This window comes from Neophocaena asiaeorientalis, unplaced genomic scaffold (genome assembly GCF_003031525.2).
Source record: "Neophocaena asiaeorientalis asiaeorientalis breed wild unplaced genomic scaffold, Neophocaena_asiaeorientalis_V1.1 scaffold29, whole genome shotgun sequence".
Lineage (NCBI taxonomy): Eukaryota > Metazoa > Chordata > Mammalia > Artiodactyla > Phocoenidae > Neophocaena > Neophocaena asiaeorientalis.
In genome coordinates, this window is record NW_020174423.1 from 1,939,441 (window position 1) to 1,966,948 (window position 27,508).

The 27,508-nt window shown below is 38.6% G+C and overlaps 1 protein-coding gene across 1 annotated transcript; it reads left to right on the forward strand.

Moving 5' to 3' along the window:
- Positions 1-27,508, forward strand: YWHAZ (tyrosine 3-monooxygenase/tryptophan 5-monooxygenase activation protein zeta). Its single transcript, XM_024756585.1, has 5 exons — positions 1-245; positions 3,116-3,420; positions 26,210-26,333; positions 27,115-27,278; positions 27,359-27,508. Exons 2-5 carry the CDS (start codon positions 3,127-3,129, stop codon positions 27,491-27,493), a joined length of 717 nt encoding a protein of 238 aa, XP_024612353.1. The 5' UTR covers positions 1-245; positions 3,116-3,126; the 3' UTR covers positions 27,494-27,508.

A 27,508-nucleotide genomic window follows, 5' to 3' on the forward strand; every position in this document is an offset into this window, starting at 1 on the left:
GGGAGCGGCGGTTGCTCTGGGCCCCCTGAGCTGTGGGCACCAATCAACGGTTGCCATAGCAGCGTTTGACGTCATCGTGCGTGTGGCGCCCCTGCTGCCGGGGCTGGTGATTGGAGGAAACCCCGTGTCTGCGGAGCGGCTGTAGCCTGTGAGCAGCGAGATCCAGGGACAGAGTCTCAGCCTCGCCGCTGCCGCCCAGAGACCGCTGAGCCCCGTCCGTCCGTCGCCACCCACTCCGGACACAGGTAAGGGACCCGGCCGCCGCCGCCTCGCCCGGCTCCTTCCTGTCCCAGGCCAGCCTTCCGAAAGCGCGGGGGCCCTCCCCGCTCCGCATCCCTTCAGCCCCACTCGCCCGGCGGGAGCGGCGCTGGGCTGAGGCGGAGTCTCCTCAGGCGGAGACGGGCGGCGGCTTCTCTTCCGCTGGGTTCGGGCGGGCGGCTCGCGGCTGCTTCGGGCTACTTGCTTCCGCATCGGCCGCGATGAGCGCCCGGCCCCGGTCCCCTGGGTGGGAAGGGCGCCCACACGCCAGATCCCCGGGACCCGCCCGGTCGCCGGCTCCCGGCCGGCCGAGGCACCGCCGGCTGCGATCCGTTCCCACCCGCGCCCCCGAAGCTCCCTCTTCAGCACCTCCCCGCTGCCCGCTTCCGCCCGAGATAATGACTCGGCGGCTGCGGGCATTGCAGTGGCGCAGGTGAGGCCGCCCCCTCCCCGCCGCCTCCACCCTCCCCTGCCTCTCCCGCCCGCTCCTCGGCGCAGCCTCCGCGCCCCGTGCTGCGGTGGCGGCACCCAGCCCTCCCCCACCCGGGTGGCGGCGCGGCGGGAGGCCCGGGCACCGGGCTGCGAGCCGAGGCGGCCCGGAAGCGCCCGCCAGGTAGACCTGGGCGAGGCCGCACTTCGGGCCAGCCGGCTCCGGGGTGGGGCTCGCCCGCGACCCAGAGCCGAATTTCCTGGGTTCCGCGGCGGGGGGACTTGAATATTCCTGGCGGGGTGGGGGATGGGCTGGCTTTCTATGTCCGGGTGGAGAGGGGCTGGAAGCCCAGGTAGGGATGAGGATGGGGAAGACGGTGGGCCGCGCGTCTCGCTCGTTCCCGCGGGGGCTGGAACTGAAGGGTCCTGGTCTGGGTGTGTAGACGGGGACCCCGCTCTGCGGGGCGGGTGAGCCAGAGCATAACAGCCGGCGGTGGCCCTGCTCGCCTGGGTGTGGCTCGCCCCTCCCCCACCTGCCGCAGCTGTCGGGTCCCCGTAGACTAAGTGAGCACCCGCGGTGGCCGGTGGCGGACGGACGCCGGTGGGAGAGTGGGGTGTGTCCGCGGCCGGCCCGTCTGGTTCCGCTTCTGCGGGCGGCGCTGGCGTCGGTGCCCTCGGCGCGGGCGGCTCCCCCTCCCCGGCTCGGGCGGGGGCGTGCGGCTCCTCCCTCCGGCCCCGGTGGGGGAATTAACACTCGGCAGTAGGTTGGACTCCTTGACACAGATCCGCCATGACAAAGAGGGAGACTCGGGGACCGAGCGGAGGCACCAGCTTGGGCGGAGCCAAGGAGGGGGGTTGCGGATGGCGCGGACGGAAGGGTTTGCACTTTAAAGTCGCAGTCGGCCCGTTTTCTTTTCACCCACCTCGACGTCTTAGGCCGGCTAAGGGTTAAATGGGTGCGGCCAGTCCTTGGAGCGCTGGTTATTCTGAGAAACCTAATCCATTTCCCGCTTGTACCCGAGGGGTTGGGGAGAGAAACCTTTGTACTGGTCTTAGATAATTTTCATTAGAAGCAGCGTTAGTCCGAGAGCATTTTTGAGTTCCTAGGGGAGAAATTAGTAATTTCAAGAAGAGGGGAGAAATTGGTAATTTCAAGAAGAGGGGGGTGGGGAGGTTATGCGATCACGAATTTTAGTTTTCGCATTGAAACAGTCTAGTTCCCATTCAAGCTCGCTAATTGCTTGTTCAAACACAGAGGACCTGTGACGATTTGGTTTTTTGAAACAAAAAGTATTGTGGGATTTCCCTGGGAAGGTAAAGAAAGGGAGTCATTTCCCGTAGTGAATGACAGTGACTCTTCTGTTCATCATAAATCCTGTACCCTGTGGGACCACTGTATGGGTTAGTATCTTTCTGTGCTGCTTTAGGACCTTTCAAAAGGATATATTAAGGAATAGTAAAACGGGGGAAATTGAAAAGTCGAAGGAGCTTTAAAATGAGAAAGAATTAGGAAGTTACGATATAAGGGCAGCTCGGGTGATAATGTATTCAATTAAATTTTGACTACTAGGAACAATGCAGTAATGCTGCATTTAAACTGAACAGTGACATCAGAAACACTGGTGACGCCGGGAAGCACTTAATAGATACATTTTAGTGCTCGCAGATAGTAAGAATCGAAGTTCCAGGATTCATGGGTGTTATTTTTTAAGCCTGTGTGCATATAACAAGGTACAGATAAATGAAGCCTTAGGGTCAGTTATGTATTGATCCTTGGTGGTGGTTTTACATGCACAATATATTAAAACAAGCAGTTTGGTCGTTTCTCCCAGAAAATTGGCATGCTACGATCAGCTGTTGCAAAGATCAGTGGACTTGGGGTGGGGGGGGATACCAACTAAAATTTAAACACTCCTGACAAGAGTAGCTATTACCAAAGTAAAAGGACATGAGTTACATTCAACTGACAGGTATCGTGATTCTGGGAGTGTGATAGTGTAATGTTCTTCATAGGTGGTGTTTTCACTAAAAGCTGCTTAATTTTGGATTATTTAGTGATATTTGAAACTGGAGTTGAGATTTTGACCAAGTAAGATAACGGTTGGTTTTTAAGGCCGCCTCTTGGTGAATGTGCTTTAACCTTATGTGAAATAAGGATCCTGAACAAAGATGAGGTAATGCAATTTTAGTTTTGCTAAACCAGTGTTAATGGCTTTAAACGTGCCCTCTGCATGCTGAGCATGCCAGTATTTTTTTTGTTAGCATTCTTTTGTGAGGCTGCATTAAATTTCTCATGTAAAGAATCTTCCATAGGTAATTAGGTTTAAGGTGTTAACATAGCTTGTTTACAAAAGGTATAATTTTCAGTCTGTTTGTTTTAATGGAAAAAAATATCTAAATGCTACTTTTCTTTTTTTTTCCCCGGCAGAACATCCAGTCATGGATAAAAATGAGCTGGTGCAGAAGGCCAAACTGGCCGAGCAGGCTGAGCGGTATGACGACATGGCGGCCTGCATGAAGTCTGTAACTGAGCAAGGAGCTGAATTATCCAATGAGGAGAGGAATCTTCTCTCAGTTGCTTATAAAAATGTTGTAGGAGCCCGTAGGTCATCTTGGAGGGTCGTCTCAAGTATTGAGCAAAAGACGGAAGGTGCTGAGAAAAAACAGCAGATGGCTCGAGAATACAGAGAGAAAATTGAGACCGAGCTAAGAGATATCTGCAATGATGTACTGGTGAGAATCAAACCATTCAGTTTAGCGTCGCTATGATATAGAGTTCCTGTAATGCATATCAGTTAGGTTACTCTCAACTTTTTCTTTCTTTGGTTTTTCCTTTCCTTTTGCAAATGGGGTGTTCTAGATTTCCAAGTCTTTCAGGGTGTCATTACTAAAAGATGTTAAAACAGTTGTATAAGGTAAATGCAAAGATGATTATCAATCAGTTCAAATAGATTAGTAGTGTTTTTTGTTCTAATTGAAAAGGTAAAGTAATTGTATATCGTTTCAGTTATGGTTAGAATATTTGTAGTAGTTCTAGAGCTGATTTTCTTTAAAGTACGTATATGGATGCAGGAATTTTACATACCCTGTTTTAGGTGCGATGTAATAGGAGACTCACTGTAGACTTAGTAGCCTTCCCTGGATTAGCCACTATAATGTTAATGCAATGAGTCAGCCATGCGGAAAACTGGCTTCACAGTTGCTTTTGCCTCTTCCTGCGTTTAAGTGTTGGAGGTCTCAACTTTGAACACTGACAACCACAATAAAAGATTATGAAAAACTCAAGCTTGATTTTTCCAGGTTCGTTCAAGAAGTATTTTAAGTATTCAGTATCTACTTGTTGAAGCACTGCTTCTCTAAATAGCTTAAAAGAATTGAACATTACATTTTGGTTAATTTTAAAATGTTCTTACAAATGGTGATTTTCTGTGGCAGAAAAGTTAAAATCTGAGGATAAATTGGTAGAAGATCCAACCATTTAGCATATAACAACTTATATACACTAATACTTTCCCCTTTTAATGAACCATGAGTTTTTGGAATAATATTTGAGGTGGGTTTTACTAAATGATTTCTCTTGTATTTCAGGACTACAGGTTACACATTGGGTCTCAGTATGGCAGGGCTCTGGTATATAGAGGGATGCAGTATCCCAATTCCTCTGAAAATCCAGCTGCACTACTTAATTATTTGAACCTTGTTTATGGAAGAACTACTATAACGAGCGATATAGGATTATTTCTCACGTTGTGGGGTTTGGAGTTTTTGTTAAAGTTATAATGGTATTATGATTCCTTTATACTAGTCTGAGACTAATGGAATATCTTCAGTTCCTAAATTATGAGTATTTTTCTTAAATGATGATTTTCTTTAGGCTATCTTTTTAAAGAACAATAATATTTTTTATCTTAACGTGGGCGCCAGCCTTCTTGTGTGGTATCTGTCTTGTGTGTGGTTTGTTTTTGATTGCTTACTTGAAATCTTTACATTGATAGCTATCATTCATTTCTGAGATGAGAAGGGAGTTCTGGCTTTTATTGATACTAAATGACAAATGCTCATCTTGCGGTTTGCTAAGGTAATAAGAATATTTAAAATTTGAAAATACGATGTTTTCCTATAATAAAAAACATGTCAGGCTTTTCCCACCTTGCTCTGTTTACTGATTAGTACCTGTGTACGTTACTGAGTTTTGTTCGCTCTGATGTTTTTCCTCCAATTATTACACCTAATAGATCAAATAATTTTTATTTTGGTTTCAAAGAGTTTGCTACAAGTTATAATTTCCCTTAAGACAAAAGTCAATTTTAGGAATAAATGGGGGACGCAGTAACATTTACCCTCTACTTACAGCTTATTTGAGATTCCAGGTAGGTATTTGCATGTTTTCCACACAAGAAGTATAAAAGGTCCTGTCATTGTGAGGATTTTCCTAGGAAAAGACTATAGCAGTTTTAACTTTACCTCCCTTTGGTTTCCTTATCAAGGAAAAAGAATAGGATCCGTGGGTGAGAATAACTGGATTAATCTCTAAATAGCTTCTCCTTGTTATGATTATTAAGGGGGTTTCATACTGGTCACTACCCATGTTCTCCTTCAGAATAGCACTGGCTTCTTACCGAGTCTAAACGAAATTTCCACTTCGAAAGTATAGATAAATGAAAGTTTAATTCCTTTATTATACAGAAGACTCAGAATCCTAAACAAGCTTTTGCTTCCAGCCTTAGTCTTTTCTAAAGTAAATCTCCAGTAGTGATCTTTGCATGGCTCATGCCTCTTAACATATAGTAGATACTCAAGTATTTGTTAAGTAAATGAGCGAAAAGGCTTCTTTTGGAAGAGAGGATAATAGAACTAGGTCAGCAGCACTGCTAATTTTCCAAGGCCTTTTCTGTTTCAACTTGGGAAAATACGATATTTACAGATACTGTGATTCGTTACAGGCAGGCTTCTTTCTTTCCCTGTCATCTTTTTTTCAGGCAGGTCATGTTGACTCTGGAAACATCTTGCATAAAATTCCTTTTCCCCTTTTTAGTAAAATGGAAGAGTAAAATATAGCAGAACTGTTATTTCTCCTAGAGAAAATAATTGTTAGAACTGATTTACTTGATGATTAATAAAAGTGTGCTTAATTATATCTCAATGTCTTACTTATAAAAATATAACCAGTTATAATTTTTATTACTCTAGTTTTTTTTCTGAACTTTGACTTTTAATTTGAGGAAAACAAGCAGGTAATTCCTTTTCAGAATTAACATTATTGGCTGGTGACATCAGTGATGAACCAGACTTCATTGTTCTATTGAGTACCTGTATCATACTGGCTAAGAAAATATTCTCTTTCTTCCTACTAGGGGGAACTAACCTCCACGGTTCAAAGTCCTTCTGAAGAGCTCTTTAGTCCATTATTAGGTTACCGCCATTCTGGTTAATGGGCACTTTATCAAGTGTTTGCTTAATTTATACCATTTACTTAAGCAGAGAAAGAGCAGGGAACATGTTACTTTGGACAAAAGTTTTAGAGCATTACTGTGGAAAATGGTCACTGGCTTTATTCTTCACAACATGGACTTCTCTTTATGCCAAAAAATTTGCAGTTTTCTTCCTTGTGACGTTAAATTGTGAACTAATGTAGTCTGCCTTTTCTACCAGATCTTAGACCAAAAGCTCTCGCGTTCGTGGGGGAGGGGATCAACACCTCTTCTGTCTAAACTCACAAGAAGCCAAAAAATTGGGTACTTTATCTTGAACATGATGAAGTGGAAAATGAAATGAGGATATGCATACTAGATTGAACCTAATTCAAACTCAAAGAAGAATGTAGTGTTGTAAAAAGAGCTCCAGGTTTTGAGTCAAACCAACTTTTTACCATTGAATAGCCGAGTGGCCTAAAGAAATCTTCCACCCCTCAGAGAAAACTGAGCTCAATTAAATAGGAATAATATCTACCCCATAGGGTTGTTGTGGAGAAAGAAAATCAGGTACTCTTAGTGCCCCAATTTATCTCAGTTTTGGGCTTCTGTTTAAAGCAGTGACAATAGTACAAACCTGCCTCTAATAATATAGAGGTCTCTTAACTCAGGAGTCCAAGAATGGGAATTAAAAGATCCAAGAAGCCTTAAAAACTGTGTATTTTTCTAGGGCAGAGGGCCTGTACTGGCTAGCAAATTTTCAAAGGTTTCATTTAAAAATTGAAAGCCACTGGTATAAGGTAAAGAATGGCTTCCTTTCACAAATCAGTAAAATCACAAGTCTGCCATTTGTAACAGCTGGCAACAGTAGTTGTGTGATTCAGTTAACTTGACTGCGTTCCATTTTATTATGCTTCTCTACATTTTTAAGGTGTGGTTTTCAAGGTGTGGTTGCTGGGCGCTGGGTTTTATCTCCAGCTCATAGAACTGCCATTAAGCAGGAGCAAGCTAGGAAACCAGGCAGCTTTGGGTCCTTCCTAGTCTGAATATGTTAACACATTTTTGACCAGAGACAGATTTTGGCCACAGGCGTTAGTTTCTGCAGAAATCCCCCGGTCAATAATGTGTTAATATGTGTCTTAGGCTTTAAAAACTGCTATATAGAGTTTTAAGTTGAAAATTACTAGGCAGTTCACTTATTGGAATAAGGGCTTCTCAGAAGACTTCTGCAGTGTTATATTCATTTTCACTACTGTATATATTTACATGTTTTTGTCAATAACTGCTTTTGGTATGTTTCAGAGTACAAAGACCTTATGTGACATAGCAGATAGCAGCAGTCCCTTCCAGGAAGGAGTACATTTGATAGTCTTTTGGGGAATAAAATTCAGTGGTCTTTTTAAAAGAGTTTTCATGATAACCATTAAACATTGACCCTGGTGAGGTATTGTATATTTGGGAAGTCTGAGGTGTGTGAAGTGTAAATGAAAGAAAATAAAGGAACAAAGAAAGGAGAGGTAGATGTTTGCCATTTGGTGGGAAGGGGAAGAATAACAGCTTGATCAAGAGCAACAGGTTACCTGTCCTTTTTTGGCGTAGCAATACTTAGATAAGAATGAAGTCTTTCCTGCCTGTTCTAAGAGGAGATATAGATGACCTGGAGATGTTTAGTGATTAGATGAGCTGTGAAGATAGTTAAAAGTGAACTAAGAGGAAAAGATGAAAGGATTCAAAATTGGACTTAAAGCAAAAAACCTGAGTAATGGGCTTCCCTGGTGGCGCAGTGGTTGGGAGTCCACCTGCCCATGCAGGGGACACGGGTCCGTGCCCCGGTCCGGGAGGATCCCACATGCCGCAGAGCGGCTGGGCCCGTGAGCCGTGGCCGCTGAGCCTGCGCGTCCAGAGCCTGTGCTCCGCAACGGGAGAGGCCACAACAGTGAGAGGCCCGCGTACCGCAAAAAAAAAAAAAAAAAAAAACCTGAGTAAAATCTTAAAGTAGAGGAGGAACATGCATGCTTATGCATCTGATCTGCCCAAGAAAGAGGAAGAAATTGTATTCAGCCCTAGCAGAGGCTTTTGAATTAGAAAGGAGGGAAAATAAAGCTACCTTAGAGTTGTAATAGCGTATGGAGAATAATTTTGCTTTTCATTTTTTCTTCTAAAAACCCAACTTTATCAGTAAAGAAATCTTACTGGTAACACCTCAATAGTGGTACAGTAGGAAGACCCAAGTTAGTTGTTTAATTGGAAAGTGGTTCAAGTATGTGTTCATACTTGGTCTAAACATTTATTTTCAATTAAAACAGATGTGTATGTTCATTTGCCCATTGCTAATGTGGAGCTAAGACCTTTGAATATGCATAGATCCACAGTTTGGAAATAATTTACTAGACACCCCTAAAATAGATGCATCCTTTACAAAATGCTGTTTGAGTTTGCATAGCAGAGTTAGAACTTGAAAGCTAGAAGAATAATCAGTTCATAATCCTAGAAATATGCAATTTTTCTAATCTTTTAGTTTGAATAACCCAAGTGGTGTGCGTGTGTGTGTGTGTGTGTGTGTGTGTGTGTGATTGAGTGTGTGACTCTCCTTTAAAAACTAGTCGTTTGGCGCATTCAGCTTAGTTTTCATAGGAACACTTCTTTTCATACTTATATTTCATAACACTTAAGTAACATACCATTTTAAGTAATTATAGCCAAGTATAATGGCATAGTTCGGGAAACAAATATGGGACTCTTAATAAGGATATAACTGCTGATAGAAGCTGAAGGGAGTTCCAGAGAGTAGCCGAAAAACTTATCTGAAGTATTTAGCCCAAAGTCATGGGCATGATTGATGTTTACTTAGGAATGAAAGGCCTAATGTAAAGCCAGTCTATTAGGTAAGTAGGATTTGGTTAATCCAGCAAATTAAGTGATGGTTCATTCTATCAGAACAGTAGGTGGGAACATTGCTTTATCTAAAAGCCTTTTCCAATAATTCTGCAAGAGATTAGGAGAGAGAGGGGGTACTGGTTAGATCATGAAGGGTCTACTATGTTATAAATTAAGGAATGTGGGACTTAATGGCTGTATGAAACAGGCAAAGGAAGTGACACCAGATTTTGCCAACAACAAGGTGTGTTGATAGACATGCAAAAATAATTCTGCTCTTATAAAGAAAATCAGAGCCTTTGATTTGACCATTTTTTTGGATTTCTGATCATCCAATTCTGTTCTTTGGACTAACTTTCTCCTTTTACTAATGTCAGAAATAGATTCTCAGTGCCCTCCATCATAGTTTATCACATTCATATATTAACCTTGGGTTTTTTTTTTTTGGAATTGGGGCTTTAACCTGTGAAAGACATAGGGTTTTTTTTTTTCCCCCATGAATATATTACCTATTTTCATATCTGATGACTGGTTCTACCACATAGAGGGAGCCCAGTATGTGAAATAGTTCTTCATTTATAATATTAAATGTTATTGGACCATTTAGATTAATTTGACCACAAGTTTTTTATTCCAAAATAGGTGATCTTTGACACATTTATATTGAAGAACATTTGTGTGTATGAGAAATTTTTTAAAAGTCAAAATTATGGGTGTTCTGATGTCAGCTAAGTTAAAAACTTAATGTAGTCCATTGCAATTCTAATAGCATTAGAATTTTTTTTTCTAGAATTCCTGAGATATTCCTCTTGTGATTTCATCCTGGTTTCCATAGCTCTTTTCTTTATTATGGTTTTACATTGAGAATAAACACTGCTCTTTAGAGGATTTAGAATTGCTGTCAATTTCAGCGTGCTACAAGCAAGAGTTCATCTTCCTTTTGAAACTACCTGTCCTTTCTAACCTCTTAATTTTTAGCACATTTTCTAGACTTAATCAAAATGACATCTTGGACTCAACTTTGACTTCATTTTCTGATTGCAAGTTATTGCTGTGTTGCCTACATCATAGGTTCTCAACCCTTTACATTGTTGATACTCATTTGTATGATGCACTCCTGTGGGTAGTATCCAGGATTATTTGCCATTGCCATTGTACTAGCTAGTAGTAGTTCTACCCCTTAGTCTCCCACTCAGAAGCATATTGGCAAGAAAGTGATGGTGTGAGGAAGGGTAAACTTGACCTAATTGTAATGGACAGAAGCTAAATTGTAAACCTTTTACAGCTAGTGGTGGTCATTCACTTGGACTTGCTATCTTTACTGTTCTTTTCCCGGTTCTATGCTATATACAGACAGCTCTTAACTCTTCTTACCCTTTTATAAAACAATGCTTTCCTTCTGTTCATTTGCTCCATCTTTGCCAGAATACCCTCTATAACGCCTTCAGCTCTAGTTTGGTCTTCTTACTTTCCCTGACACAAGCCATTGCTAATTCCCATCTTTATGGCCCGAGGGTTTCCTGAGGGTTTCATTAATCTGATTTGTAACTTATTTATTTATTTATTTTGAGGTACGCGAGCCTCTCACTGTTGTGGCCTCTCCCGTTGCGGAGCTCCGGACACACAGGCTTAGCGCCATGGCTTACGGGCCCAGCTGCTCCGCAGCATGTGGGATCTTCCCGGACCCGGGCACAAACCCGCGTCCCCTGCATCGGCAGGCGGACTCTCAACCACTGTGCCGCCAGGGAAGCCCTGTAACTTATTTTAATTTTGATATCCATGTTGTTTTTGAACTTAAGAAGATTGGCTCTATTTCTTTATTCCCCTTAAAAACAGGACCATTGACATGTGTGGTATTTAATATGTAAAGTATGCTGAAGGAATGATACGCTTAATATTTAGGTGGCACAAATTTGAATTTGGCTTGGGAGAAATGGCATGCTTAGCGCCACATTCTTATCAGTTCCCATTGTACTAAGTACATTTCTTTGCAACAGGTCATTCTCCTTTATTCTCTAGTGAGCGTTTCCCTATAATGATGAAAAACTTGTATCTGTAAAAATTGCTATGCAGTAGCAGTTGTCGTTTGTCACTGATATAATTTTGCATTTTCTGGTAAGGTATAATGTGACATAAGTAGTGATGAAGTATAAAATAGTCTTATATCTTGGCAGATTTCACTAATGTTTTTCTGTTGACATTAGCTTGCTATAGTGTGGATCTTGGGGGCAACAAAGCATGGTTGAATATATCTGACTTCTACCAGTATGGTCCTGTTGTATGGCACATTCATGTTTGTTTGTATTGGAATAGATAACTAAAAGGTTTCAGCATATAAGCTTTTTCTTTCTTTTGACAGAATTTGTGAGTTTTCTTCCCTTCTCCCCCAAATAAAAATACGGTTACGATGGTATTAACTACAGGTAGGATGGCAAAGTAAGAATGTAATGACAGTTGGTCAAATGTTTATCTATAGAGTTAAGTAAGTCAAACTAAGACTTTGTCCAATTGGTTGACTTGTATGCATGTTCATTCTTTTAAAACCTAGAAAAGGTGCAGTTTTTGTAGTATTGGAATTTCATTTATTTGAATTGCTTAATGAGTTGGACATCATTAGAGAAGTTAGAAATGTTTTAGTGGAGGCTAACTTCCATTTCGCAAACAAGTTCCAGGATCTACAAGTTTTTTAAAATTAGCGGTATTACCAGGGAACCCAGTGGTGAGTTGAATGTTTCTCATCTAAGTGATTAAATACAAATGCTTTTCTGAGAAAGACCTACTTCTCTTGTTGATCCAAGACTCATGAATTTTTAACTCATAATTATTTTTGCCCCTTAAAACAACATACATTAAACACCATTGCCCAGAATTTCAAAGGAATACTTGGACCACATTCAACCAAGGGAAACGTGATGAAAATCCTACTCAAAACACGTTACCTTTAAAATGTGATTCTGGGAAATTGACAGTTGAGGACAGTGTATAGGTAGGCAGTAGTATTCTTAGAACAGGCAAATTCTCAAGTCAGTAATTTGATGAGTATTTTACTATGGTGTTTAGAAGATGTTTGGAAATGACATCAAACGGATCATAAGACTTTGTTAACAGTAATGACTTTTCCCTTCGGTTTCCCATTTGATAGTTTCCATCTGATAAGACAGGATTATCATCAGACTTAAATTTAATTGGATCATAGGGATAAGACTTGAAGAATAATCTTATGAATATTTCTAAAAAATAAACTATAAAAAAAAATAAAAATAAACTATAATGTGTGCTGCTTTACTTTAAAGGGGTGATACAACCTAGCACAGACTATGCAGACTTTTGGTGTTTGAATTTTTAAAATTCATTTTATGACTCTGGGCAGGTATTACATCTCTGTGACTCTTATTTCCACATCTGCAAAATGGAAATAATAATAGCATCTACCTCTAGGATATTTTATATAGAGTTAATACATCCCCGTGGTAATAGTAGATAGCAAATATACTGCTTACCTTCTTTTGTGCTTCTTTGATATCACTTCATTGTGGCTTGATTTATTAATTTTGGATTAAATTTAAGAGAATTTTAATAAACTGCTTAAACTTTAAATTTAATATTTATTGATTACTTGCTACTTTATAAGCCCTGTGCATAAAGAAAAACATAATAAATATAAAAAGCCTCTGCTCATAAAAAGAATCTCAACAACCTAGAGGGGAAAGTACTGTGTGTTGGTCAAATTCAGAAGAGCTGGTCTTCAACCTTCTTTTTTAAAAGTGGCTGATAATCTGGTCCCACTAAGGAATTACACACAACACACAATGTGCATGTGCAAGTTTTAAAAAACACTATAAAAAATGAGGTTTTTAAAACAAAAAGTACTTTGTGATGGAAATATTGGGAAATGGGGCCTTGATTGGTGAGAAGCTTCAACCCAAGTAGGTCAGCATTAATGCTAGCTCTGAGAAAGGCTCTGGGGAAGGGGAGAAGGAAAGCCCCCTAGTGTCAGACAGTTTTAGCAGTTATCACTCAATGCTCAATAATTTCTTTTTGGTACTTTTCACCATCTTTTAATCTTTAGGAGGTACATTTCGAATATGACTAAAACACTAATTTTCAAAAAAAACATTTTAGAACACTCCAGGCTTTCTATCAGCATTGAGTTTTTATGTGGTTGTCTTTTGTTTCATTTTTGGTAAGAATCAGGGAGCCAAACTACTCTGGCTTTTTAACAGGAATTAAAATGAAATTTTAGGCTGGTTTCAACATTCCTTAAACACCAGAGAATAATATATCTTGGCTTTATCAAATTCCTTGTTGCTATTTTAAAAGTTAGATGGTACAGATTTGCCATCTATTTCTTACTAGTGGAAAATGCATTCAGTTAAGTGACTGGTCAGAGTCCTCTATGATTCCATCCTTGAAGTTAAGAAGCTCTGTCCCTTCATATCTATATGACTTTATCATTTATAGAACACCTAAAATTTTACTGTGTGCCAACATTACACAGAAAGTCTTCAAATACGTACCAAATTAGTTCTTGACACCATCTAATTCATTAGCAGTTTCGGTGGAGCACTTTCGGGAGCAGCTGGTGGAGTTGCAATTGAAAGAAAGGAAAGCAGTGCAGCCACAAGAGGGAGTAAGAGAATAATTTCTAAATTGATGGGCCTTCGTTGCAATGAAAATAGCTGCTTGCCTTTTAGAATTTTGAGACTTTAGGAATGATAAAAGTCTCAGGGGCTCTACAGAATAAAGTGAAAGTTCTGGGAAAATTCTCTGTGCACAAGGGAATTGTGCAGGACCAGAATTGTGAACTTCTAGGTTGTGCTATAGAATTTGAATTAAACTTCATATTGAGGATATTATTTAAAATGACATTTGTGGGGCTTTTGAGTTTTTTAATTGAATAATAAATTGGGAGGTGAATTTTATAGAATCATTGGATTTGGGGCTTGAAGGAGCATCTACCCTAGCTTTTTCATTTTCACAGATCAAGAAGCTGAAGCAAAATAAGACTTTGTCCAGTTGCATGACCTGTATGCATGTTTGTTAATCTAGGAGAGATCCTGTTGCATTTAATTTACGAGGAGTGCCCAATTTTTGTTGCATTGGAATTTCATGTATTTGAGTTGTTTAATGAGTTGGACATTAGAGAAGTTAGAAGTGTTTTTTAGAGAAGGTTAAATCCCATCTTGTAACTGGAAAAATTACCACTTTGTTTAATTTCATTAAAAGTGATGGCTTTAGTTTTAGACTATATTTTAGGGTTCTGTACTTAAAAGGAAAATAGCAAGAATCATACTTGAGGGCCTTGTGCCTCAAGTTCTTGGCACCTTTTCCCTTTTAGCCATTGGCAGTTTTTGTGCCTGATTGGTATGAAAGCATACTATCTATATCCTGGCCTCTTTTCCTTTGTGTTCAGGGAAGAGGGCCATGATAGTACAGTCTAAAACAGAGCAGTGGGTTGTAGAGGCTTGGTCTTCCCCATGCACACATCTGGTGAAATCAAGTCAAAGGAGACACTTGCCCTATGTTTTCAAATTGCAGTCCGTAAATGTCTCATTAGAGGTTGATTCTTTTGCTTTATTATTCTGGGACTATTTGCTGTTTGTGTAGTGACTTTTTAATGTATATTAATTAATGGAAATTAAATTTAACAGTATAACCAATTGTTGGAATACTCTCCAAGACAAAGTGGGAACCTCCTCTCCACCCCTCATTTTAATTTGCAAACGCATCACTTATTTTTGTGACTTTTTTTCTCCTAAATACAAGTTTTACCAGCCTAATAAGGAAATTTGAAAAACACAGATGAGCACATAAAGGGTATAAGAGTGGAGAGCAGAACTCACTGATAATGCTGTCTTCCAGAAATAGTCACTTTTTTTTAAAATCACTTTAAAAAAATTATTTATTTTTGGCTGCACTGCATCTTCGTTGATGTGCACAGGCTTTGTCTAGTTACAGCAAGCGGGGGCTACTCTTCGTTGCGGTGCACGGGCTTATTGCGGTGGCTTCTCTTGTTGTGGAGGACAGACTCTAGGCGTGCAGGATCAGTAGTTGTGGCTCAGTGGGCTCTAGAGCGCAGGCTCAGTAGTTACGGCACACGGGCTTAGTTGCTCTGCCACATGTGGGGATCTTCCCGGATCAGGGCTTGAACCCGTGTCCCCTGCACTGGCAGGCGGATTCTTAACCACTGCCCCACCAGGGAAGTCCCCTAGAAATAGTCACTATTTAGAAGGTTTTTCTTTAAAACTTACTTTTATATAAGTGTAATATTAAGTAACCAAAAGTGAAAATAGCTGCTTCTACATATGGTAATTAAACTGCCTTTCTAACCATTTATTTTTTAACTTTTTATTTTGAAATAAGTTCAAATTTTCCCATATATCCTTTACCTGATTCCCCAAATGTTAACATGTGTAACTACAATATAATGATCAAAATCAATAAATTAATAAAATAATGGATAAAATAAACTATTATATAGCCTATAGCAGTTACAAATTATACCACTATAATTGTCTAATTCTGGTCCAGAATTCAATCCAGGATCACAGTTTGCATTTCATTGTCACGTCTCCTTACTCTTCTTTAATCTGGATCAGTTTTTCAGTCCTTGCCTTTTGCCACTTTTTTCAAAAGTACTGGCCAGTTGTTTTGTAGAATGTCCCTCAATTTGGATTTGTCTGGTGATCCCTCATGAGTAAACTCAGATTGTGCATTTTGGGGAAGAATTCCTGGAAATGATATTGTGCCCTCCTTGGTGCATATTAGGAGACACATGTCGTTCTGTTACCGAACCATTATATTTAGGTAGGACATTATGTTTTCTAATTTAAACAGCAGGGAGGACTTCTAAAAACACCCTGTGGTGCAAAAGTATCAATTTTTTTTTTTAAGATAGATGCCCCATAAGTATGGTTACTTTATCAAAGGTTAGAACTAAATATAGTTTGCCAAAGTCCTTTTTAAATGGGTTATGCAATTTTATAATGAATGGATTACTCTTTTGAAAGGGGGAAAAATCCCAGCTCTATAACTTGTGATTTTCCTTTGAAATACATTTTCATTAATTGGCTTCATGTATTCTAATTGACAAGCTAAATCACAGCCACTAGCCCAGTGATTTAATTTGCATAGTGGCAGGTGGTCATTCTTTAGGGCTGAAATAAATATATAAATGGTTTACAATGAGTTCTTGTTAATTTTTTAAAGTTTAGTCTAAGGACCCTTACTCTCTACATTGTCGGATTCCCATTTAAGAAAAAAAGGAAAGGACAAGTGAGGAATAGTGGTGGTGGGCGGGACGTGTTCAGTGCGTTAGAGAAGCTTTCCTGGGGTGAAATTCAGAAGGAAGGTTTTGAAATGAATGCTACTGTGAAACACAAGAAAATCGAATGAGGAGGTGTCATGATTTTGTGTTTGAAACTCCCATCACTCCTCTTGGTGGCAGAGTTGTACCAAAATCTAGGTGTCCTGACTTGCAAAAAAAATTTACTCTACCTTGCTGCTTCGAACTGTCCTCCCACCCTATCTCTGGTGAAGCTTTGTAGTTGTCTCCCTTGGTTGCCCCCTCCAGAGGCATTACATAGTACCTGGTGCTTATCCAAGGGTCCTGAAAGCATATTAGGATATGCTTTGGCTGCCCTTTGGCTGCTGTTTCTGAATATATGTGCTTAGTACAGCATCCAAACACCTGTCATTTTTGAGCAATTTCTAGGTCTTTAAAGAAGCAGAACATTGTTCCTTTTTGAGCAAAATATTCATTATCTAACCTACAATATCAACCTCAATTTTTACTACATTTTATCTTAACTATATATTTAGAAGTTTGGTAAGATGATGAACTTTTGATAGTCTTGATGTTAGGCTTTTTTCCTTTAAGATTGTTCTAAGTTTCCTCTGCTGTATTTAAATGAAGCAGTTCAAATTAGTCTACAAATTCGGCCTGGGGATTTGATGTTTGAGTGCCTAATATGTGCAAAACGTTTGTCTTTAAGGAGCCTATAAGTAGATTAAGAATACGTATGTGAAAAGTCAAAGGTGCAAAGTCATAATTATTTTAAATTACACTTGCTCTGGATAACATGTTGCGGAGCATAGGACATAAAGTTCAAAAAACAAAACTCTTCTGATGTCATCCCACTTCCTCAGAGGTAATGTCTAATCTTTTTTGTATCCTCCTGGGAACTTGCAGTGCCCACGCAAACAGTTCTGTCCTTGAAGAATATACACAGGTAGGATCATAGTTGAACCCACACACTTTGATGTGTATCTTATGCTTCATTCCATACTGGCATGTACCGCATTCTTTTTAACGTCGGTATAGTGTTTGATGAGTGTAACAATTTATTTAGCTAGTCCATTGTTGATATTGACAGAAAATGGGATATTTCCTTTTGTTTTTCCTTCAGTTGAAAGCTCTTCAGACCTGGGAGGTACAGAAAATGTAGACTAAACTGAATATTTTTGAGAATTGGCTTGAGGGAGAACATAGTGTTAGAGCTGGGTATATTGAAAGGTGAATGGTACAGATTACTTTAAGTCAGTCAGCAGTTCTTAGAGTGATCTGTGGACCCCTGGGAGTCCTGCTGGGGGGAGATTCATGAGGTCACACCTATTTTCTGTCTCTTTTACAGATGAGAAACCTGAGGCCCAGAGAAATTTCAGAACTTCGTCAAGTTGACATAGCTAGTAAGCAGTGAACTGGGATTTGAACATAGGTAGTAAGCAGTGTAAGCTTGTGCCTTTTACAAGTCTGCTGTAAAAAGAACAAGTACTAACAGAAAATGTTTCCTTTATCTTATGTACTTTGATATAATTTAATCCTGTAGGTTTGTTTTTGTTTTTGTTTTGCTGTAATTACTTCAGTTTATTCCTTCATCAGAACCTTCAGGAGGCACCACAAAACCAGGTGGGAAAGCCCAGAGCGAAGCCTGTCCCCACCCTCTTTAATCTTGTGTTTTTAAATGAAAGTTTTTTTGTGCATTATTTCACCACTCTTATTAGATACACAAATTTTTGATTATGGAACCTGAACTGAAGTACTAAAGTTGAGAGTACAAGTGCACTAAAGCAGATTTTTTGGTTGTCAAGATCCCCATGTCTTACATTTACATCTAACTGAGTAGAGTACCTACTCTTTTAGGAGCTGTGATTGGTGCTTTCCTGTTTATATAAACTACACTCTCATTTAGACCTCGTAGTGGCCTTTTGAAGTAGATTTTCATTTTAATCATTTGTAAATATGTTTTTTATTTAAAAAATCATTTTATAAAATTAAATTTCATTTAATTCTTTAATAGATGAGAAAACTAAGACTCTGAGAGATTAACTTGCCTGAGATCTCAAAATTGATGAGAGTGGGATTTAAGGTCTTTCTGATTTTAGTTTATACTGTTTCTATTACACCAATCTGTTGCTCCAAGAAATGCTTGGATGCCCAGAGATTAGGGCCTTGCCACCAGCTCAGGCTGCAGTTTTGGTGTTTTAGATAGTTTATAGTCTTGATTGTTCCTACAGATTTGATATTTTACTCTTCTTAATTTCCAGCTGTAATCATATTAAAGGACAGTGAGAGAGGTATATCACTAGAATAGAGATGGATTTTCAGTTTACAAACTTTTTATTAGAAATATTTGACCACAGTTAGAATTGAATGTTTACTGAAATTCCTAGTGGGGGCAGGTTGAACCTAGCTCAAGAAGGGCAGTCAGAACTAGATAACCTGTCAGTTTGTGTGGTTCCTTAATGTTAATCCACTCCAGAGTCAAAGCATTGATGTTATGTAGACCATCTTTGGATCAAGCACGTGCTAGAAACTATTGTTAATATATTCTGCCCTGGGTAAATTGACTGGCTTGGGGGAAAAATCATTACTTGACCCCATATCTTAAGTGTTCTTACAACCTAAGAGGTTAATTGTACATGGTGCTGTAGAGGAAAAAAAAAATCTTTTAACTCTAAAATCTCAAGCTCCACATAATTTATCCATTGGTTAGATTAAGGTTCAGCGCCCTCTCCAGAGCTATAGCATGTATTTAGCTCTGGATTATAAACCATTTACAGAGACATTTCAGATGTGGGCTTCATGCTTTCAATCCCACATAATGTTAAATGGGGATGGCTACTGTATAAAGTCAGAATATGCATTAACTCTAATTCAGCAGATTAATTTTAGGTATTTTTAAATGGCCATGGTTATCTTTAAAAGACAGTAGCTGTCATCAAAAACATTTTTTTAAACTGCTTGAGGGGAACTATTGTGAATCTCTAAAACAAATTCTATTTCGGCAAGATCCGTATTGACACTATATATAGTACAACTGCTCTTCAGGCAAGTAACTACTCCCTCCCTGTTGTGTGATAACATTTTAATGTTCATATTTAGCATATAATGCTGATGTGAAAATTTTTAAAAAATCATATAGGTAGTGATTATAAAAAGATTTAGCTTTTTAATTTTTTCTACAAAAACTTCATACCATTTTTCCATTTTCACTAGTTCTTTTCAATTTCATATTAATAATTCATAATCAATACCAGTAACTAAGAAAAAATGCTTCCATCAGTTGTGTGACAGAAACTGCTATCTGTTTAACAAAACTGAGGCTCCCCTCTAATTCCTGTGCACACAGCTAGACCAAATTTCCCAGTGTCCCTCTTAAATGCAGGCAAGTGACTGTTTTTACCAATGGAATGTACATGCGGGCTGTGGGTACTGACTCCAGGCTACATGCTCCTTCATGTTATTCTTTTCTCTGACTGGCTAAAATGGAGATCAGCTCAATATTAACATTGTAGTCTCAGTTAAGTGCTTGAGTGTAAGATGTTATTAAAGTTTGTGTTTGACCTGAAAATCCTTTTCTGTTATAAATTACATTTAGATTAGAAAGTCAGTGTTATATGGAGAATTTTACAAGTGGAAGGTTCATCAGTAGTCAGCCTAACCATTATTTTATAAGTAGAAATTGTGACACCTCATTTGCTTCTTTCCTTATATTAATGCTATGTCTCCTTTTAAATTTAGATTCTCACAATGTCCCACAGTTGTCATCACCTCCACTTTACTACTACAACATGAATGAAATACAGGAAGTTGTATACTTAGCGCAGGGTATTTTCTGAAGTTTTTGTATGTTGAAAATAGCTATTAGTTCTTTCCTCTCTTCATTTTCTCTTCTCCAGTTTTTCTTGTCACTGCTGCTTTCTGATAAGTGCTGCTTCCTTTTTTTCCCCTGTTTTTATTTCCATCATGGTCTTCTCCCTACATTTGCCTTTCTCCTCTGGCTTTTAAATCTGGAAAATTGAACTTTTATTTCTCTTTGGTTAGTTTGATAAATTAACATACTTAATCACCTCTGTAGTGTTACAATTAACTTAATTCAGTGAACTCTATATCTTCCATATCTTAGAGTTGAATGAGACCACATCTTATTTGTGAATCTCCTCTAAAAAATAGTGATTTTTCTCATTTCCTCTGAAAATCTCTGTAAGAAGAGTAGAACTTGCTATCTGACGAGATGGCCTATTCCAAATTTGTTTCGTAAGCTTTCTCATACTGAGCAGAAATCTGCCTCTGCCCAAATTTAACTAGTCTTGTCTTCTGGAGCCATTCATGTCATATTCTTTCAGTTTTCATGACTGTTTCCAGTTTTCATCAACACTCTTGCTTGCTTTCCTGGATACTCTCCAGTTTGTCAAAGCCTGACTTGATACTTTTGGCGGACACTGGGGGGGTGGTGAGCCACACAGCATGTGGGGTCTTAGTTCCCTGGCCAAGGAATCGAACCCATGCCCCCCCTGCAGTAGAAGCCCGGAGTCTTAACCACTGGACTGCCAGGGAAGTCCCTTGATTAATTTGTCATCAACAGTTATTTCCAACTTTTTCTCAATCGTAGTATGAAAAATGGAATCAGAAGATATATTGGTTGACTTTTGCATTTATGTAGATTTGAGTTTACAGACTGTAGCTGGGGTTTAAAGGGATGTGAGAGGGCAGGCAAACGGGGGAGATTCCAAAAGGATAAAAGCAAATAGGTTTATGACAGTCAGAGTAAATATTTAGGGTGTGGAGTTGAGATACGGCTGAGCTCGATTCTGCCATTTAAGACCCTTCCCTTGGTATCAATAATCAGTATCAAGGCTGCAAAACAAAGAGCTTTGTGGGAGTCTTAGGAATTGCAATTCTGGAGACACAGATTCGGGTTCTGTTCTGGGGAAGATAAAGAGTCAGGGGCTTATATAGTCAAAAGCCATAAGGTTGTTCAAGAATTACAGTTGAACCAACACAAGAAAGGAAATATTTGTCTTTAAGGAATCGTGAGTTATTTTAGGGTAGGGGTCCGATAAGTATCTTGAGTTTCTGGAACATTGGGCAGATGTTTCGAATGCCTGTGTTAAGACAAGAAGGGATCATAGTTCAGATTCCATCTGGGATGAGACGTGCACAAGTCACATTTCCTCAGTGGCCTAAGTTCTGTTTTGGTGAAAAGAATAAGGATGTGGAACACAGACTATTGTGGGAACCACAGGATCAATAAGTTTTAGAATCTCTCATGTACGTCTAGCCCCACTTTTACTGAAATGTCTGAATTCTGATCACATGATGCTGCTGAACAAATAGTTTGCTGTCCTGTTAGAATCTGAGAGTCAGAAGTGTGTGAAAGTTCAAACATGGTCAGGGATTTTTTTTTTCTTTTAATGGATCAAAGTGGTAGGTTTGATGGCTTTTTTTTAACTTTTTTAAAAATAAATTTATTTATTTTATTTATTTTTTAAATTTTTGGCTGCATTGGGTCTTTGTTGCTGCGCGGGGGCTTTCTCTAGAAAGGAACAATATACTCCAGGTTTGGTTTCCTCAGCACAGCGTAGAACTGAATCATCATCCTTCATTTTGATTTCTAATTAATATCTTGGAATCATATTCTCCTTCTTAGTAGGCATATCGTCCTGCTGGGGCAGAGAAAACGTAGAATAATGTTGTAGAACAGGTCAGATTGCCTAGTTGGAGTTGTACCGTCACAACTTAGCTGTGGTTTTCGAGCTTGGCGCCATTTGTTGTCTTCTATGAGATGGCGATAATTGTAGTTTGTACCTCATAGGTAAGGTTATGGAAGGATCAAATTAATCCATGTAAAGTGATTAAGTATCAAGAATGGCATGTTTATTATTGAAAATGATGTTTTTATTATTTTTCTCAGTTGTCTATTGCTGCCTAACCGATCAAAACTAAAACAGTGATTTATTCTGTTTTGTAACTCTTTGGCTTGTCTGGATTCTTTTGGACAGTTTTTCACATGGTGTTGGCTGTGGTCACTCATTACTGTTTTCAGCTGGGGCTTAAATATCCAAATGGCTTCACTAAACATGTTTCATGACTGGGGCTGACTTGACCTTTCTCTCCAGCAAGATAGATGTTTTTTTTTTTTTTTTTTTTTATGCTCCGCAACAAGAGAGGACCGCGCACCGCGATGAAGAGTGGCCCCCGCTTGCCACAGCTAGAGAAAGCCCTCGCACAGAAACGAAGACCCAACACAGCAAAAATAAAATAAAATAAATTAATTTAAGAAAAAAAGAAAGAAAAAAAAACCTTAAAAAAATTTTTAAAAAGATAGTTGTTTTTTTGTTTTTTTTTTTTTTTTTTAAATGCTGGCTTAGGGCTCCAAGAGGGCAAAAGGGGAAGTTGCTAGTCCTCTTAAGGGTTAGGCCTAGAACTGGAACAGGAGGCATTTTCACCACATTCTGTTAGCCCTCGCACAGAAACGAAGACCCAACACAGCAAAAATAAAATAAAATAAATTAATTTAAGAAAAAAAGAAAGAAAAAAAAACCTTAAAAAAATTTTTAAAAAGATAGTTGTTTTTTTTTTTTTTTTTTTTTTTTTTTAAATGCTGGCTTAGGGCTCCAAGAGGGCAAAAGGGGAAGTTGCTAGTCCTCTTAAGGGTTAGGCCTAGAACTGGAACAGGAGGCATTTTCACCACATTCTGTTGGTTAAAGCAAGAGAACAAAGTTAACTGGGACTCAGGAGAAAGGAAATGAATTCCACCTCTTGACAGGAGGAGTGGCATACATGAACAGGGATGGTAGGGGAATTGGTGGAGGACATTCTGTTCTTTCATAGTTAGCTTTTTGAACCAAATTTAATCTTTAATCCAGTCTATCTTGCTTTTTGTTTTTTAAATTTTTAAATGGTTCTTACCTTTATGTCATCAGAAGATTTTAAAAGTTTGTCATTTATCCCTTTCTCAACTCTTTTATTTTAAAAATTCCTCATCCCTTTCTCAACTTCTTTTATTTTTAACAGCTTTATTGAGGTATAATTGACATACAAAGAACTGCACATATTCATTTAATGGGTACAATGTGATGAGTTTGCTTTTTCAACTTCTTGTAGTCAGCATTTTACCAGAAACATTCGCCACTGTTGATCCTTCGTCCTTTTAGTCTATCATTAGGCCAATAAACAGCCTGACTACTGGTATCTTGCCTTCTTGTTACTTGTAGGTTCTGGTTAATAGCTTTAAAGTAGTTTTTGCCATTGTTACTGTTTAAATCAGATGTTATGGCTAAATTCAGCTTGAGGGAAGAGGTGCTTAATTGCTAATTTAAAAATTCTCAGTGTGGGTTACCCAAATGTAAAACAACAGTTTTTAGAGATATAGAAGTTATTACTCATAAAAGATGAGTTTCAATTTCTTATGACATTTATTGACACCTTGCCTAAATAACTTCTGCAAGTTTTTGGACGTATACTTTAAAGTTTTACATTTTAAGTGATTCACCCTTAACTAACTGCACATGTTTGTGGCCCTCATCTTTACATATATACAGTGGGTTAGATAAAAGTCATTGAAAAGTGAGGGACATGACGAGGCGTGTTATTCTGTTTCGGTTGTCTTCCCTGCTAGACATTTTATCCTCAGACTTAGAGACTGTCTTGCTCACTATTCTCAGTGCCTAGCCCAGTCCATTTAAGTATTGAAGAATAAATGAATGTAAAAAATATGTTGAAGCAGTAAAATACGAAATAGAAATGCCTAGGTAGAGAATTGATTTCATGGTTAGGCTTTTACTTGTTGTCAGTTCTTTCATTTGAAAATATTCTTTGTCAATCTTAAATATATATAAATGAGCCAGAGAGCAGTTCACAATCAATTGTACATGGAACCTTCTTAAGATTTATATATATACTTCCCGCTATTTAATTTGAAGTGATTTGTGAATTCTGGTTAATCTCAATACACTTTTTCCTTAGTTGGACTTCATAGTCTTAACTTTTAGCCTAGCCAGTCAAAAGTGGAATTTGTCCCTCCAAGTGTGGAGTGCCACAGGTTAAACCTAGACTTCTGAATCCAAAGCCATTATGCTATACCGTCTCCCATAGTGGAATGAATAATGCATTTTGTATTAAGATATAAAACTTGAAAAAGCCTGGTCATTTGTTTCTTAAGTTAAAAAAAAAAAACACTTACTATACTAAGTGGAACTATCTTTTGCTGTTTAGGCAGATCCGCATATCCCCAAAGAGCAGCTGTAGTGTTCACAGAGTGTTCATGCCTCAAAGAGGTTGATGGTGTTTAAAGGACAAAATGACGGGAGTTTGAATTTTGCCAAGTCTTAGGTTATAGGCATTCCTTCTTCGGAGGAAGCAGTGGTCTTCCAAGCCCAGAGGGTTCCTTTATTTCTAGTTTGGTTGAGATTTCACACTAGAAGCTGCCTGCCTCACAGTTTAAATGAATCAATGAATGAATGAATTCCAAAACACTTTTGCAGCTGAGAGATCTTTGAATATGGAAGTTTGGGTGTGGTGTAGTAAGAATTTTGTTATCCTAACCAAAGGGGTCTTCTAATTTCAGGCCAACGGTTTCAAATATCAGTTAATAATCACAGGAAACATTATTTCAGGTTGAATTCTCTCATCTCCAACCCTTTCCTGTAATGCATTGCAACCTGCTCCTACTGCCAACTTGGAACTACCCATTTCATCTGAGTATCTGTTGCTTAAGTTGCAGAAAGGGGGAGAAGCCGGGTTAAAGCTTACTCTCCCACTCACCATTTGGAACATAATGAGGTAGACATACAAAGTTAGAGTTATTATTTAAAAGCATTTTTCAGCCTGTTTGGCATATAAGTAGGTGCTATATAAACTACTGAGTTACTACCAGAAGAATAGAAACCAAGAATTAGATACCCTTTTTCCTTGTAAAAATTGAGACTTGTTTGGGGCTAAGCCCAGTTGAAAATTGACTTTCACCTTGATTCCTAGAGTGTATTTAGTAGGAAGAAGTGGAGTGTTTAAAAAATTTTTTTTTGCCTAATTCTACTACTTGAATATTATCTTTCTCCCCCTTAAAAAAAAAAAGAAAAACTACTAGTTTATTGTGCCTTATCTCCCTAATACAGTGAAATCAAGTTTTTCTTTAAATCCATTGTAGAATATAATTATTAGCATGTTAGGATTTACTTAGCTTAGATTGTTATAGTTTTGAACAGAATTACGTAGAATGAAGTTTAACCCGTTTGGGGTGATCGGTAAATATGTATCTTATTAGCTGAAAATCACTTTAATGAAACTAAAGGTTTACTCTTCAGATCTTTAATTCTCATACTCCTACCAGTGTCTTAATTTAGTTAGGAAAAATAAAACTTTGAACAGCTTTTTACCTGTTGTGAGGTATTACTTTAATTGTAGTCTTATAAATGACGTTTTGTTCTGTTTCCTCTGTCATGGACTCTGGTAGTGTCTATTATACTGTCGGTTTCTGCTTAAGTCATATATTCCTCCAGAGTACCAAAAAGTTAATCTCTTACGTTCTTTGCATTCTAGTGTCATGACTACCTTGAAAATGAAAAGTTTGCCATTTTGTTAAATAATATAGTAATAAAGCATAATAACAGATATAATATTATGAGCTATCATGCTTTCACATTCATTGAAACATGCAGTCTTTATCAGCATGTAAATTGATAGCACTATGGGGGAGATGCCAATATTCAAATTATCATCCTTAAATAATAAGCTGAACACTAATTTCAAATTTTAAGTATTGCTGTCCAAAGCATTCTGCTCTTAAACCACAAATTTACGAGCCTACAGCATTCAAAAATTGTATTATTGGCAGTGACTGGGTATTAAAGTTTTATAACTTAGGCTATATAGTATGCTCTTAAAAAAATGCAGATTCTTTCAGTTTTGTAAGTATTTTAGTCTTATTATGACTGTTTCTTTTCTTCCCAAGTCTCTTTTGGAAAAGTTCTTGATCCCCAATGCTTCACAAGCAGAGAGCAAAGTCTTCTATTTGAAAATGAAAGGAGACTACTACCGCTATTTGGCTGAGGTTGCTGCTGGTGATGACAAGAAAGGTATGCTGCCTCAGCCTGTGCTGGACGCTTAGAAAATGACACAGTACGGAAGGAGTCCCTTCTGGAGTGTAGAGAATTGTTTTGTTGTTTTTTAATTGCTCAGAGCACTAAATGAAGAGTAATAATGGACTTTGCGCTCTCTCTCTCTCTCTTTTCTTCCTTCCCTCCCCTCCCTTCTTCCCTCCCCCCGTCCTTCCTTCAACTAAACAGTTGACCCTTGAGGAACACAGATTTAAGCTGCACAGGTCCATTTACACAGAGATTTTTTCTGTAAATACTACAGTACTACATGATCCAAGGTTGGACATGAAGGGCCGCCTACAAAATTATACTCAGATTTTCGACTGCATGAAGAGTTGGCATCCCTAAACCCCTTGTTGTTCAAGGGTCAACTATATATCTACTGCTGAATAATTGGTATTCTGAAATGTATGCTTGCTAACAAGCCAATTTTATGTATAGGAATGTTTCCTCACAATTTTAATAGTGGTTATAGTATAACGGTAGAGCAGTACAAACTAATTATTAAAAAGAATACTGAGATGGTTAGAGTTATTTTGTCTTGACATTGATCAATGGCTAGTGTAATTTTCCAAGAGAAGCTTTTCTTTTTTTGTCTTTTCATTTTTTTTTTTTCTTTTCAATTGAGGAGCCTTAATCAGTTAAGGTTGCTATAGCTTAATATTTCAGAGTTTATAATTGGATAGTAAAGGTTTGGTTTGAGGGGTGAAGGTGAAGTGCAAACTTTTATCGATACATTTTGGTGCATTTTATTATCCAGGGATTGTGGATCAATCACAGCAAGCATACCAAGAAGCTTTTGAAATCAGCAAAAAGGAAATGCAGCCAACACATCCTATCAGATTGGGTCTGGCCCTTAACTTCTCTGTGTTCTATTATGAGATTCTGAACTCCCCTGAGAAAGCCTGCTCTCTTGCAAAAGCAGTATGTATTTTTTACCTGTTATGTGGAAATTTAGTAATCATTATTATTGGAGCATTGAAATGTATTTTTTTTAATCACAGGCATTTGATGAAGCCATTGCTGAACTTGATACATTAAGTGAAGAGTCATACAAAGACAGCACACTAATAATGCAGTTACTGAGAGACAACTTGACAGTAAGTACATACCAGCATCATGGGCGGTTAACATGGTGAAGAGATTATAGTCAT